Source organism: Cygnus olor, chromosome 3, assembly GCF_009769625.2.
Source record: "Cygnus olor isolate bCygOlo1 chromosome 3, bCygOlo1.pri.v2, whole genome shotgun sequence".
Classification (NCBI taxonomy): domain Eukaryota; kingdom Metazoa; phylum Chordata; class Aves; order Anseriformes; family Anatidae; genus Cygnus; species Cygnus olor.
Window position 1 is genome coordinate 16,474,515 of NC_049171.1, and position 14,154 is coordinate 16,488,668.

The 14,154-nt window shown below is 36.1% G+C and overlaps 1 protein-coding gene across 9 annotated transcripts in view; it reads right to left on the reverse strand.

The window, feature by feature from the left end:
* ASAP2 (ArfGAP with SH3 domain, ankyrin repeat and PH domain 2) overlaps nucleotides 1–14,154 on the reverse strand; it is an 88,592-nt gene that overhangs the window by 9,356 nt on the left and 65,082 nt on the right. For 5 of the 9 annotated variants that reach the window (XM_040551679.1, XM_040551676.1, XM_040551675.1 and 2 more), the window contains 10 exons: nucleotides 13,421–13,515; nucleotides 11,534–11,723; nucleotides 11,009–11,094; nucleotides 10,702–10,817; nucleotides 10,165–10,232; nucleotides 9,318–9,431; nucleotides 5,932–6,187; nucleotides 3,244–3,405; nucleotides 2,170–2,338; nucleotides 363–430 (listed from right to left, as the gene is read on the reverse strand). In XM_040551679.1, coding sequence (XP_040407613.1) covers nucleotides 363–430; nucleotides 2,170–2,338; nucleotides 3,244–3,405; nucleotides 5,932–6,187; nucleotides 9,318–9,431; nucleotides 10,165–10,232; nucleotides 10,702–10,817; nucleotides 11,009–11,094; nucleotides 11,534–11,723; nucleotides 13,421–13,515 — 1,324 coding nt within the window. The remainder of the gene's footprint in view (nucleotides 1–362; nucleotides 431–2,169; nucleotides 2,339–3,243; nucleotides 3,406–5,931; nucleotides 6,188–9,317; nucleotides 9,432–10,164; nucleotides 10,233–10,701; nucleotides 10,818–11,008; nucleotides 11,095–11,533; nucleotides 11,724–13,420; nucleotides 13,516–14,154) is intronic. The other 4 variants (XM_040551681.1, XM_040551680.1, XM_040551683.1 and 1 more) reach the window with 1 other exon arrangement.

A 14,154-nucleotide genomic window follows, 5' to 3' on the forward strand; every position in this document is an offset into this window, starting at 1 on the left:
GGGTGATGAAGCACTAGAACAGACTGCTCAGAGAGGTTGTGGAGTCTCCTTCCCTGGAAGACCTTGCAAACCCATTCAGACATGGTCCAATCCCCTGTGAGCAGGGAGCTACACCAGATGACCTCTATAGGTCCTTTCCAACCTCAATCATTTTGTGATTCTTGCTACATGGTTCCACTGCTGACATTAATTGTCCTCATGCAGAAAAGCTTTAAGCTTAAGGGCCTACACAATCAAGAAAAGAAACAAAAATGCTGGTACCGATTGTGTTTAAATGTACAAGGTAAACTAAAAACACTCTCCTTTAGGCTGTAATAACAATAGCTTAATTACAGTAAAATGAATCTCTAAAGCATCATTACCACTTTGTTGTAGAGACCCAAGTCCTCTAGACTGCCCTTTGTTTGCTAAGCCAGATGACTTCTCAGTCCTGTTCAAAAAGAAATTAGAAAATTTTCCATTTAAGAAACGAACAAGAACTCCAACCACAAGAATTCAGACTATTTTCCAAATCATAAAATTCTTGTAACATCTTCAGTATATTCCAGTGTCTGGTATTTTGTTTTAAAATATTAGTTTGCTTCCCTATTTCTGAGTAGGCCAATGGTAAATTGCACCTAATCTAAACACGTAAGGCAGAAGAATTACATACATTCAATTTCTGCAGTTTGTATAAAGCTGATTTTCTTTTCCTAAGTTCTGAAGCTCTTAACATTACTTTTTAAAAATTCTTTGGTGTGCTTTGTTAAAAATACGTATCATGTACATTATAGCAAACTATAATCGTGTACATTACTATAATCGTGTACATTATAGCAAACTTCAGGAAGTTGCTTCTCCCTTTTACTTAGTTTGGTATATGCAATCAACAGGCTAGAAAGGAAACTCAATGGTTGTTTGCTTCTTTCACTCACAAAGCATCAACCGTATGTATTATCTCACATATACACATATGCATTCTTGCTAACCATCTAGACTTGCATAGGTGATACTCTACCAAACATTCAGTGTCTAAGAATCCAAAATTTTCCAAGACAATTTACTAACATATCTCACTATGCTTACTTTGGGAAAGCTTTCCATAGTGTCTACATTATTCTTGTTACAACTTACAAGTTTTCTTTTTAGAGCCACCATGAGATGTAAAAAGGAACAGCGTGATGCAGTACTTTATATGTTTAAAGACCTGCATCTGTGCTCCAATTACTTTTTTTTTTTTTTTTTTTTTTTTTTAAAGGATGAGAGACTCTTACTTCTTCCAAACTTTTATCACAGGCCATATTTTCTAGACTTCTAATTACCTTATTGATCTTCCCTGGCTTTGGCCTTACTACTTTGTATCTTTATTTTAATTCAATAACCAAAACTGAATACAGTAGTCCAGCTGAGACATTACTGATGTTGAGCCAATTGGAATAAATAACTCCTAAATTTTGCAGGTTATAATCAAACAATACTCCTTCTCTTTGCCTCTTCCACAACAGCATGATTCTTCTTATTTACTTTTATTTATGATTCACCATGTCTTTGCAGATTCTTCTCTTGAAGACTTTTGCTTAACCATACTTAACTGTTCTCCGTACTCCATTTTTGTAGTTGGCTGTTCTTCAGTACTAAGTGTTGCTTACTAAATGACACCCCTCTTCTTTCCAGACTACTACTATGTTTTTTCAAGGCTAGCTTAGGTATAATCCTATTCACCAGTACATTTGTCACTCCTAACATCTTTTTCTTGCAAATTTAAAGATCATATTCTCTATTCCAAGTCTCAGCTCCCTCCATGAATGAAAATATTGAATGGAACTGAACAGAGGATAAGCATGTGAACAACAAATGGCACAATCAGACATAATATTCCCTTATCTATAGTTATTAGAAGATAAACAGAAATGGATTATTTTGGGGGGCTTCTTATTTCCATCAGGGCTAAGCATTCCATAGATACTGTGAAGTCATACAATATTAAATTGCTATGCTGTCCTGTTTTTACCACGGGAATCCTTGTAATCTGCTCCCTCAGTATCTGCCTTCTCTTCAGTCATATACGTTAGAACACACCATTGGCAAAGACTGCATGCTTTACAGATGACTTGCATGTTATATACCACAAAATTGAAAAGTTAATCATTATGAAATATATGTATTAAGTACTCAAATGGCATCAGTTACCCAGAAATAGGCTTTCTTTGAGAGATTCTACTAGGAGGTTGTGGGGGCAGTGGTGGTGGGGTTGGCTTAGTTTGTGGAGGAGCTGGTTGCTGTTTAGATTGCTGGTTCAAAGCTTCCATAATGCTGGCTGTCTTTGCCACTGGAGGCGGTGGTGCTGGAGAAAGCACATCTATAGAAAAAAGTTAGACAATGAAAAGGAATTAGACTTCTATTCACCATTTTGTCTCTTGGGTTCTCATCCACAGGTTTTCCTGTTACAGGATTTATCTTCATCAAAGAAAAATGCTTTACTACTTGTAATCAACAACTTAAAACATGAAGTAATCCTTCCATCTGAAGGAAGACCTCTTCAGAAAGAGGTTTGTATTTTGTTTCACCTAGTCAAGATCAGAGAGCTCACAAATACTTCAATTCATCAAAGCATTAAAGTACAAGCAAAGAAAATTCTCAAGCGTTACCAAAGTTATTCTGACCTAACATTTTCAAGAATATCACTATATTTAAAGTGATGTTGTTGGCTCAATCAAGGCCTTCAGTTGGTGTTTTATGGAAAAGTATTTGAGCAAGTGCCTGAGAAATTTTGTTTAGAGAAAATTCCTTTTTAAAAATCCTGTTACGATTAACATCTAGTCAAAAGAAACTTCACATTATATTTAGTAATTAATTAAATTTCTATTGAATTCTTGAAACCAACACAACAGCAGCTGGCAATGCATTAAAACATCTTTTTTACACTCCTATGATCTTCAAGAATTATGCACAATGTGGAGACATAGCCCCAGGCCTACATGTAACACTTATTTTTACAGCTCACTAGTGAGATATGAATCATTAAAACTACATATAAACGTGGAAAGCTCTTTAGCTCTAGTAATAGCTACTACTTCCCGTTGACCCTGCACTGCACCATTCACTGGGATTTCAGAGAAGACAGTTCATACGAAGTTACTGGATGGGAACGATAGGCCGAAGCTACAGTCACCAAAAGAGGAAATATGAGTTGTGAAAATGGAAAAATAAGCCAACTATGATTAGATACAGCAGAAGGGAAAACAGGGGAAAGTGGAAACATACTTGTAGATGTTACACGCAATGGCGGCACAGGGGGATGAATAGCTGGTGGATCAGATGAAGATCTCTGCCTGCTTATACTTTCCACTCCTAAAGAATTTGTCTTCCACATTGTATTAGATGAAGAAATTGTCTGAATACCACTGCCAAGAACTGAAGGCTGGACTAAAAAGAGAGGAAAATACTACATTATTATTATTACTTACCCTAAGCACAAAGCGTTAATATTCACACCCGTGCTTTTAAAAATGGTTCAGCTATACACTACATTCACAAAATCAGAACCACTGCCATCTTGCAGGAATGCCAGAGCAGAAATCAGAGTCTGCTGTAAAAAATCACATGGAAGTTTCTGGTTGAGTCTTACTAACTCTTTACCTTAACGTTTGTCTCCAGTCATTACTTTAAAATATGTCAACACTTGAAAAGCAGAGATTTCTTAACAAGTAGAGAAGGCACATCTTGCTACCCTCTTTAATCCCTGACTGATAGCTGTAATTATCTCAGGTAGTCCAAGGAAAGGACCTCACCTTGAGTATTAGCAGACATTGCTGACTCAAAGTGAAACAGCAGTTTTATGTCGATTCCAAATAAAAACTGAATTTCACCCAAAAAAAGAAGCTCTGACAACTAGTCATGAAACTAGTATCAGTCACAAAGTATTGCTTCCTCAGGGCTTCCTAAATGATTCCATTCTTAGGCTAAAGAGCTGCATCTCCATTTCATAAAACACACTATAGATTTTCACCATGAGGCCAATATTTTGCACTTGTCATGTCACGTTTCCCTACTCAGAGCATGAGCATCATATTAAGAAAAGATGAAACAGAGTAAGGTATGAATAAATATCAGGTTGCAGGGAGAAGCGTACAAGGCTCAAAAGACTTGGAGAACAGCTTAAGGCTAAGAGGATAAAGGAGTAACAATAATACATCATAAGCATACCAACAACAACATCGGCAATCAACAAGAACCTGAGATCAGTGACACTATCATAGCTTTTAACTGAGAATATAAAATAGTAGGCTAATATATTGCTAGAGTAAAGAATATGAGTTAATAATCTCTCTGAGCCAGGCAGCATGCTTTCTTAGTGGGAGTTGCACTATACTGGTGCCAAAAAGTCTGAGGTTGGGAGTGAATTTAAAATGACACTATTTCTAGTGTCATTTAATCAAGGGCAAACAGTGGGTGAAATAGTACGGTTTGCCGTGGGTAAAATAACATCAAAGGGTAAAAGAGTCTTTTTAACTCTCTTTTTAAGAGAGTCTTTTTTATCCAACTGTATTACTAATTTAGGGATAGTATCTAACAGTTAAACAGATAGTACAAGCTCCTTCACAGCCAAAAAAACCACAAGAAACTAGGCAAATTTTCCTGTTTGGTGGGGGAAGCATTCCTTTTTGTCAGGTAAAATGACATTAAGTTTAGACTTCATGCAAAAATGTTATATGAAAGGAATCCCACCTTGGTTAAGGAACTTAGTTTTATATGCTGCTAAACTTCTCCAAGTCTCACACCACCCTTTCGAAGTAGCGCAACACCATGCTGTTCTACTGTTCCCAGCCTTTCTGCCCTCAAGACAACAGATTTTTATCCGACTTCCGTGCTGCAGCCATTCCTGTGGGACCAACAACTGACTTTTCATATTACACAAATGTTCAGTTTGCAATCTCAGACATGGTCGTTGTTGTATGGAGGTATTTTAACCTCTGTGTAGTGCTTCCAAAGGCAGACACTCCTCATATATGCCTAGAACATTACCCACTCGTATCTCCTGATGTGGAGTTTCAATCAAAGCAGGATAGAAAATCATGTGTTTACACAGTCATTTTTCTGGAATTTAACATTACATAAATTTAGCATACATGAGAGATGCTGATTAATAAAGGTATTGAAGCCATAAAACACACTGAATTTGTACTGCATAAAGATAACCTGTATAAATTTCTCTACACTTCTCCAACATAATCCAAACAGATTATATATGAACATAAGAATAAGGTTTACAGTGTCAGCTTTAGTGGTAGATTTTGCAAGCACACAAGCTTTCTGAACTGGGATGAGACCAGTACATTTTTCATTGTTCAGCTAATCACCTGCAGTTACATTTTCAGTCAGCTAACAGTTCTGTAATTTATCCAGTTCTTCGCATCGTGAACCACATACTTTGTTCCATTTTATTTCATCAACCTTGAAGCACATTTCTATTAAGAAAAGATTTTGCGATGTTAAAAATCTCTCACATTCTGCATACGCTCTCCATTTTCCCAGGTACTAAAATAATTTTCTACAGCAGCCAAATGCTGTCGAAATTTTACATGTTTAAATTTTCACTCTGACAATGACATCTTGAAGTAACTGAAGTGTGAAAAGATGGAATACAATCAAAAAGTACTTGCTGAACTAAATCCACTGCAGCCCTCCTTCCAGTAAATTGTTTGACTTTATTAAGGTTACCCGTGCATTGTTTTCCCACACATTGTTGTGTACTTTCTTGCAGGTACACTGAAAATCAAACCCAGAATTGGTTGTGTAGATTAACTTCAAATATGCAAGATGAAGTCATTGATAAACTATTACAATACTTACCCGTGCAATAGAATGCTAAAAGAAAGCTTAAAAACATAATGAAAAAATTGTTACGATCCCATTCTTCTAACATACAGTGATATTTTCCAGTGTTAATACCTTTGCCAATATTCCTTGGAGGTAGAGGAGGTGCACTGCTTGTAACAGGTACTGCAGGCTGAATGGGAGGTGGACTGCCGCTGAGTATTGCTCCATACGTTTCATTCTGTAATATACTTGGCATAAATCCTCTTTGCTTATCCTTAGCAATGTTCGCCGCATCTCTTGCCAACGATGCTACATTAGGTTGAAGTTGGTTTGATCCCAGCTGATAGAAGCTGACAGGCCTGTCCTCTCTCCGATTAGGACTGGGTTGCTTAAACACAATAACAAAAGTGCTCACTGATACCACATTATTGTACTCAATTTATTAATGGAAAGTGCTTAGGTTCTAGACAGTAAAGATGGCTTCTAAAATGCATTTTTATTGCGGCTAATATATAATCTAGAATCTACATTCCACCCTCTTCAAGACAAAAGTGTGCCTAAGATAATACTGTATCCTATATATACATAGGGCTATGCTGCTATAGATAATATAGGTAATATAAATATTCAAACCAGATCAAGGAAAGTTTTCCTGCATAAAAACACCAGGTAATATTTTCAAAAACACAGAAACAACTGAAAAACCTAAGCCTCATCCAGTAGTGTTCAGCCCAAAATAGATTACGATCATCTCAAAAACAGAACAGAACTGCTTCTAAGTACCCTACCTGTAGCTCAACCCACAACATATTAGAAGCCCAAACTTCTCATGAACTCTTTTTAGCTCACTAGTATCACAGGATCAGTTAGCGAGATAACTTTAATTGGCAGCTGGGATGGAACATTGCTCAACCCCTGCACATTATCAAATGAGCTCTAATTAGTTGTCTTTGAGATTTGCAGCAAGTCATCTGTTTGCTATGCACACTTAGCATTATTTTTCCTGTTTCAACAGCAAGCATGATAATTATTGTTATCGAATGATAATTAAAATAGCTAGAGTTATAAGTTCATATGGCTAGTGCAGGAGTGGGTTGCAACATTCCATAGTTCAGAGCGCATAAATATGTCTTTAGAAATAGCGTTAGATAAACACATAGCTGATGTACTGTCTGTACGAAATTAAAATAACCATTTAGAGTAAAAGCATTTGGGCAGAATAGATTTACACCAACAGTTATCATGAATAAGCAATCAATTTTCCTCTAAATATATCTAGTGCCCACTCTGGATAGATCAGTTAGGGCCTTTAGACATGTTCCAGCACAGCGTAACAGCTCAAAGACTTACCAGAATGATGTACGTGACAGCCAGCCACATCAATCCCCACCTTTACTTTGGTTTAGCAGACTCACTCCTCACTGGCTCACCCTCCCCCTTCCCTGACCTCTCCACTGTCCTGGTTCTGGTATTCATTTCAGCCCACGCTCGCTTCTGCTTTCCAAACCATCAGAAATTTTTGTTTTGTTTTGTTGACTTAGCTTTTCACTGGTTTACCAAACTGAAACAGCTTGATACAGGGTCAAATGTGTGCCAGAATGGAGGCCAAAGATGAGCTAGGACCAGGCAGCTGGGAACAGCAGCAGAAACCAGTTGTATTGTTTTAGCCTTCTTTCAGGTTAGGCTTACTTTTGTGCAGTTTCAGAAGCTACAAATTCAGAAGCTACCCTTTCTGACAAAGACAACAAAATCTTTTAAATTGTTTTACCAGAAAGAGACAAGCCTAATATACTGATGCCTGTGAACAGAACTCTGATGTGATCCTAAGTACCAGCAGTATTCACCAGTGCATTCAATGTAGTCACAGACACTAGCCTGTGATTAATAGTCCTTAATCTCCTTTCAAAAGTCCCTGTAGTATAAGCTTATTAATAGCGGGCAGTGAAGTAGCAGTTTCATTACTTTAGCCTCACTGCTGAGTAGCAAATAACTTCTTATACGCGGTGGAACTCAAGGGACGGACCAAAAAAGAGCACAACTGCAGAAGGCAACTGGCAACAACAAAGGAAGTGAAGAAAAAATGAATCAAAAATCAAAAATAAAAATTCAGAGGGCCCAGTGTTCCATAAAGGCATTGATTTGATAAACACCTAGTTGTAAAGTACTTAAAAGGTTTTAGAGCTGAAAAAACAACAACACCACAACATACCACAAGGTTTCAAGCTGCTTTGTCAAAAAGGTCATCATTATTGCTGTTATAATCTGGATGGTGACACAATATATAGGAATAGATAAATGGAGGGATATACTACAAAAACTCACCCAGAACTGGATTTAACAGCTCACAGACTACAGATCCTTGCACAGATACCAAAATTCTCAAAAGAAATCTTAAGAAAATTCTCAGAAGGTAGCAATTATGCTTTGAAAGGGATGGGTCGTGACATGTTTTTTACTCTTTGTTGCTACGTCCAGTGAAAGTCAAGAGTCAGAGGTAATAGCTCTCTCGGATTTAAGGACACAAGACATGGGAGAAGAACCCATGCAGACAGGGTATCACAAAAGGGATAAAAAAAACATGTTCAGTCTTCAGTGTTGTTCAAGTATCAAAACTTGGTAGCTTGTTGTTCCCTGTCTGTACGTTTAGGTGCTTAAACACTTTTTTAAAGTTGGTGCCTAAAATCGGAAAATTTGTATTTTTTTTTTTAAATGGAACGAAGTTCCTATGCTACCGGAATACTTTGTCATATGACTATTTGTAATATGACCATCTTTGGAGATATTCAAAAGCCAAATGGATATAGTCCTGGGCAACTGCTTCTAGGTGACCCCGCTTAAGCAGGGCGGTTGGACCAGATGACCTCCAGAGGTCCCTTCCATCCTCAGCCATTCTGTGGCATCCCGTGACCCAGTAGCACCACACCAACACCAGATGTGCAAACCCTCCATTAAGGTACAAAAACAGAGAAGAAGAAAAATATTTTTAGAGGAAGATTCAGAATTAAGACCCTAGCCTACTGTTAACGAACACGCCTAATTTAATGCAAAAGTTTAGCACCGCTGAAGACAAGTCAATGCATGATTTGTTCCAAAATTAGCGACAGCGACTGGAGCTTTCTCACAAAAATGAGGAGATACTGTAAAGTACCTCTCTTTGTAATGGCGATATTCCTAGCTCATTGTACTGCTGCTTGATGACCAGAAGACCTAAATACTCCTGATGTGTTGAAACAATAACTACTATACTATCTGTATATTGAGTCCGTTAAGAAAAAATATCACATCTAGCTAATTGCAATCTGATCATGGCCACATGATCATATTTTTTAATTCACTTTATATTAAACAGGAAAATGAAGATAATCAGAAGCTAAAATTTGGGCTACTGAATTTTATTATTGAGTGTCATTTTGCAATGTCTTAATACCTACATTAAGAAGTAGTGTTGTTGAGATTGTTATGAACACTGTATTTACACAGATATATGCACAGGAAATTAGTAACTTTCTGATACAAACCTGTAGCTTTTCATCCATATCATCATCACTTTCATCAAGATCTTCGTGGAGTAATCGCCATTCATATTCTACATGCACATGAGAATTAAATCTTCCAGACAGTGCTTGAGTAAGCTGAGGAACAAAAGATGACTGTTGACACTACTGGTATGTGCAGTACTTATTTTTAAAAGAAGATACTTTAAAACAAAAAATATACATAGAAGGAACCTTAGTTTCTCAGTACAAACATAACCTTTATTTTAAGAACAAACTCCAGTAATTTGGAAAGCTACTGCAGTGGGGTGGGTTCAAAGAATGAAGCTCTGCCCAAACACGACAGAACCTAGTCAAAAGCAACTAGCCTTTTCATTACCCATTGCAGGCCCATTCTCCATTTTTTGATAAGAAACACCACATCCTATTTGCTTCAGTTTAGGAATTGCAGGTTAAAGAAATCAACTGCAATCACAGGTTTTTTGATACAGACTCGCTTATCAAGGAACCTTAACCCCATCGATCCATTTTTCTTGTTTACTAAAAGTAGTGATGAACTTTGTTTCTGTGGCCTTCATCCATAAAAAGTATGGTGATTTGATTTCAACAGGATGTCAGAGAAAACTTCTGTGGATTTGAGGCCAACGTCTCAAACAGAATCATGCTCTGGCACCGAGAAGTTAAGCATTTCCAAAGCATTTAAGAAAAAATATAATTTTCTTTATAAAAGCACGTAACTTGATTGTTTTTTCTAAGCAGAAGCCTATTCTGTCTGGAATAGATTTGTTGAATATTCAACTGTAAACCCTTAAATATTCAGATGTGATTCTGCTTATAAATGCACAAACATATGGAAAGATGCAACACTTACCAGCTCTTCACAGTGAGTATGTTTTAAGCGTTTAGCTATATCAAGTGGCGTCTCTCCTGATTCATTAGCTATTACATCAAGAAAAGAAAGTTAGGATAATAGGAGTCATCATTAATCTGTCCATTACTAAAGACAGAGATATACTTGCAGATACATAGCGAACTACTACACCAACACACTCTAAAATTAATCTGTTTCCTCCACATGGAGAACAAACTAACAGCATCCCTCTGAACATGAGGATCAGTAGCAACTCTACATGTCACATATATGGAATGATAGCCATGAAAGGACTGTATATAACTAGGCAACAAGACATCAGTTGAAAACCTTGGTACATACTTAATGTTACACTTGCTTTTAAACAAATTTATGTATAAGTCAACTTTAAATTTCAAATGAACAATGAATATTGATTTTTTTTTTTAAATTATGATATTATTCATAGAATTATGTTAAATAACTGAGGAGAAAATGCACTCACTTCTTCCCTACCTGCAGCAGTTACAAATATGAAATTGAACATTACCCTTTTACCTATTTCAATAGAAGCTTTCCCTCTCAGCAGCAATTTGAGGCACTCAACATTGTCCGTCAGACAGCAGTAGTGCAGGGCTGTGCTACCTTTACATGTCTGCTTATCTAGATTGCCACTATTGGAGTACAGGAAAGAAGAGGAGAATTGATTAAAATAAGGTTCGTTCCTACTCTATATTAGTAAACCTCTCTCATTACACAATTTTCAAAGAATAATATTAGATTTGCAAATACTAGAATTCTTTTTAGATACTACTTGATGGAAAAGCAGCATCAGTAACAATTTAATAGTTTTCAATACACTTACCTGTTCTGCACTAAAAAGTCAACTATATGGAGGGATGTCCGATCAACTGATCTAACAGCAAGGTGAAGTGCTGTTTCGTCTTGCTCCTAAGAATAAAAATAAAATAAACATTTTTTTTCTGATTTACAGAGAAGCAGAAATTTTAATAAGGCATAAATTAGATCAATTAAAATATTTAATATTCAAAATATTCCAACATGTTGCCATTAAAATATTCCCTGCGAAACCTTTGTTCCTTCCCATTTGTTCCCTTGAATAAACAAATGAGTTTGAAAAAGCAAATACATTATTGAAAAAATTAATGTTTAAAAACATTTTAAATATTATAGTATCATGAAACAATGTTAGACTAAAATCTTTAGTATCTTCTTTTGCTACGATTAAATTACAGCATTAAGGAGACAAATGTTCAGAACAGCATTTCAAACCTTAGCCTCAAATAAGAAAACAAAATTCTTTTTTTATTATGAAAGCATATTGAACTTTTTAATAATGTTTTTTTCTAATAAAATTTACCACACTTACATGCCCATTGGCCAGTGGAATTTTTTCTGTGAGATCCACGCCGTCAGCATATACTTGGACTAATCCAAAAATGTCTCTTGATTTGACAGCTTCACAAAGGGCATGCAATTTAGCTGCATTGTCAGCGTGCTTCTTCCTTGCATATTTTCTCTCAATATACTTGGCAGTAATATAATCTTTTCTTGCATTCCTGAAATTGAATATAATTTACTTTTATAATTTTTAGCAGAAGTTGGTTAGAATTTCCATAAATACATGCAAGTCATTTGAAATAAAATCTGAGAAAGATTGTAGTTCTCATTCATTGTCATTTTTCTTTTTAAATATGCATGTAAGACATCAAGTCTTGTATTTCCCATATGAAATGTAACTACAATATGGACACACACCATAAATTTTCCCCTCTGAACTCTGGTGTAATACTGAGATCAAGAATATTCAGTTTTACACACAGAAAATACATCAAAGCTTCATGATCCTGGTTTGCTAACAGCAGTTTACAGGTCGTTTACCTGACTTGTACTCCTGCAAGTGCTGAAAAGGGATAGAAGGCATGGGATATGAAAATCTGTCTTACACCTCTGTGCAGGCTATCCAGGCTTTGGATCTGTATTCACAGCAGCGGCTACGTTCTGTAAAGCAACTATTCACCACAGCTATAACAGTTAGGGAGAATGTAGTGGAGTTTTTAGTTTCACCTCTAAGTTGAGGTGAAACCTTTCACTTAGTACACTTGAATCAGTACATGACTTACCACTTTTGCTGTTATTACACAACTAACAAGCAGCTACTCCTTTTCCCATCACTCTGCGACAGGATCTGGCATGCATCTCACAAGCATAACTGCTTACCAGCTCTTGGGATGTACACAACATTGCACAGAAGGCATTTGACAAAGCCAAAATTTATCATCTAGATATTATAATAGTGGGCAAAAAGAAAAAAATAATCTGAAGTGTAATAGATTGAATCAATGGATAGCTCTTTTTCCTAAAACAGAGGATGATACTCTTTCATGGTTTTAAAAAGTGTCTGTTTTCACGCTCTTAATGAAAAAAAAACCCACAAATTTGATATACAGATTTTTCAGAGTAAAAGACTTTTAAAAAAATGCCTAATTTTTTAAAAGTCTTTTAATCTATTAATTTAGCATTCAGTAAAAATATTAGTACTTTTAAGTATTAATATAGTTTATATTATTATTGATAGAAGCAATCAAAATTATTTAAACTGTAGCATTTAATATCAGCTCTGTCAGAATGGTGCAAGTCTGGATAACATAAAATCACCTGCATCCAAAGCCATTTCTTCTGGGTTTGTTTCTGCATTATTTACCACCTCTCTTATGACAGTGTAGGATGCAGCCAAGTCAGCAGCTGTCCTTGCTGTGTCTCTGCCAGTGTTTTTGAGGAATTCAGTTAAATGTTCTCTTGTTACTCTATGTAGTTATGGACTGAAGTCCTAGGAAGGGTCTCTACATAGTAGGTGTTCAGTACCTTTCAGGGAAAATGTATACTTCATTCTAATTTCTATTTTGTGTTTAAAAAGCACAAAACAAATAGAGTTGGTTTTAATCCCTATCTTTGTGCCCTTGTGTATCTTTAAAATTCTCAACAAGTCATCTTTAATTTCTTCGTGTCCCACAATTCATAATCAAGAGAGCTGGTAACATAATCCCAACTATTACTGAAGGCCTGATCATATAAAGTTCAATAAAAGAGACATGCAAAGCATCAGAAAAATAAAAAATTTACTCCTTGGCTGTAAGGTTCTATTTAAGGTATTACAAATTTTCCATGGCATGCTGGTGCAAACAACGATGGGACAAGCCATTAGCAATGTCAAATTTAATGCCTGCCTTTTTCAGAAGTAGTGGATTTTACTTACATATCACTGCTTGGATTAGGTTTTATCATCTCATCAACTGGCAGACAGAATTCCATAATCTCATTAAACCCAGCATTCCCAATATTCTTTGCAAGCTATCAAAAACAAAACAAAACAAAAAATACCATCCACAACTCACTTAACAAATATGTTTGGTTATTTGTCACACACATACTAGGGGGAGGACAAGGGAAAATAGGGGTTGGGACTTTTGGTTTCTGATTCCTAGTTCTGCTATTATACCAGTGATCATTAAGAAACCTTTTTGGACAACAGTTTTCAGCTGGGATTCAACACACAAACAAGTAACTGAAGAATCAAGACAATAGTCTCCATAATAAACATAAGATACTTAGTGCTGTGTTAGAACACACATATTAACTGCGACAGAGCAGCTGATACGTGGTAACTTCTTTGTGCAGTAAAGCCACATACATTTTCATCCTTTGAGGATTAATTATATAGCATTTTTGGGAGACAATTTTCATGGGGTATTTGTGGACTCCTTCAATTTTTAATCTAAGAGGCATTTTTAAAAGAATACAGCTGTTAGACAGCCAAGGGTAAAACTAAACAAAACAAAAAAACAACCGCCACCAAAAGCTTGGAAACAAAAAATATTAAGCCTTTATTAATTTGAATTCTAAGATCAGGCAAAGTTTACAGCAAGTCACTATGTTCTGGGAGGCTCCCATTATCTTGAGGAATTACACTTCCTTAAATTAGGCTTATCA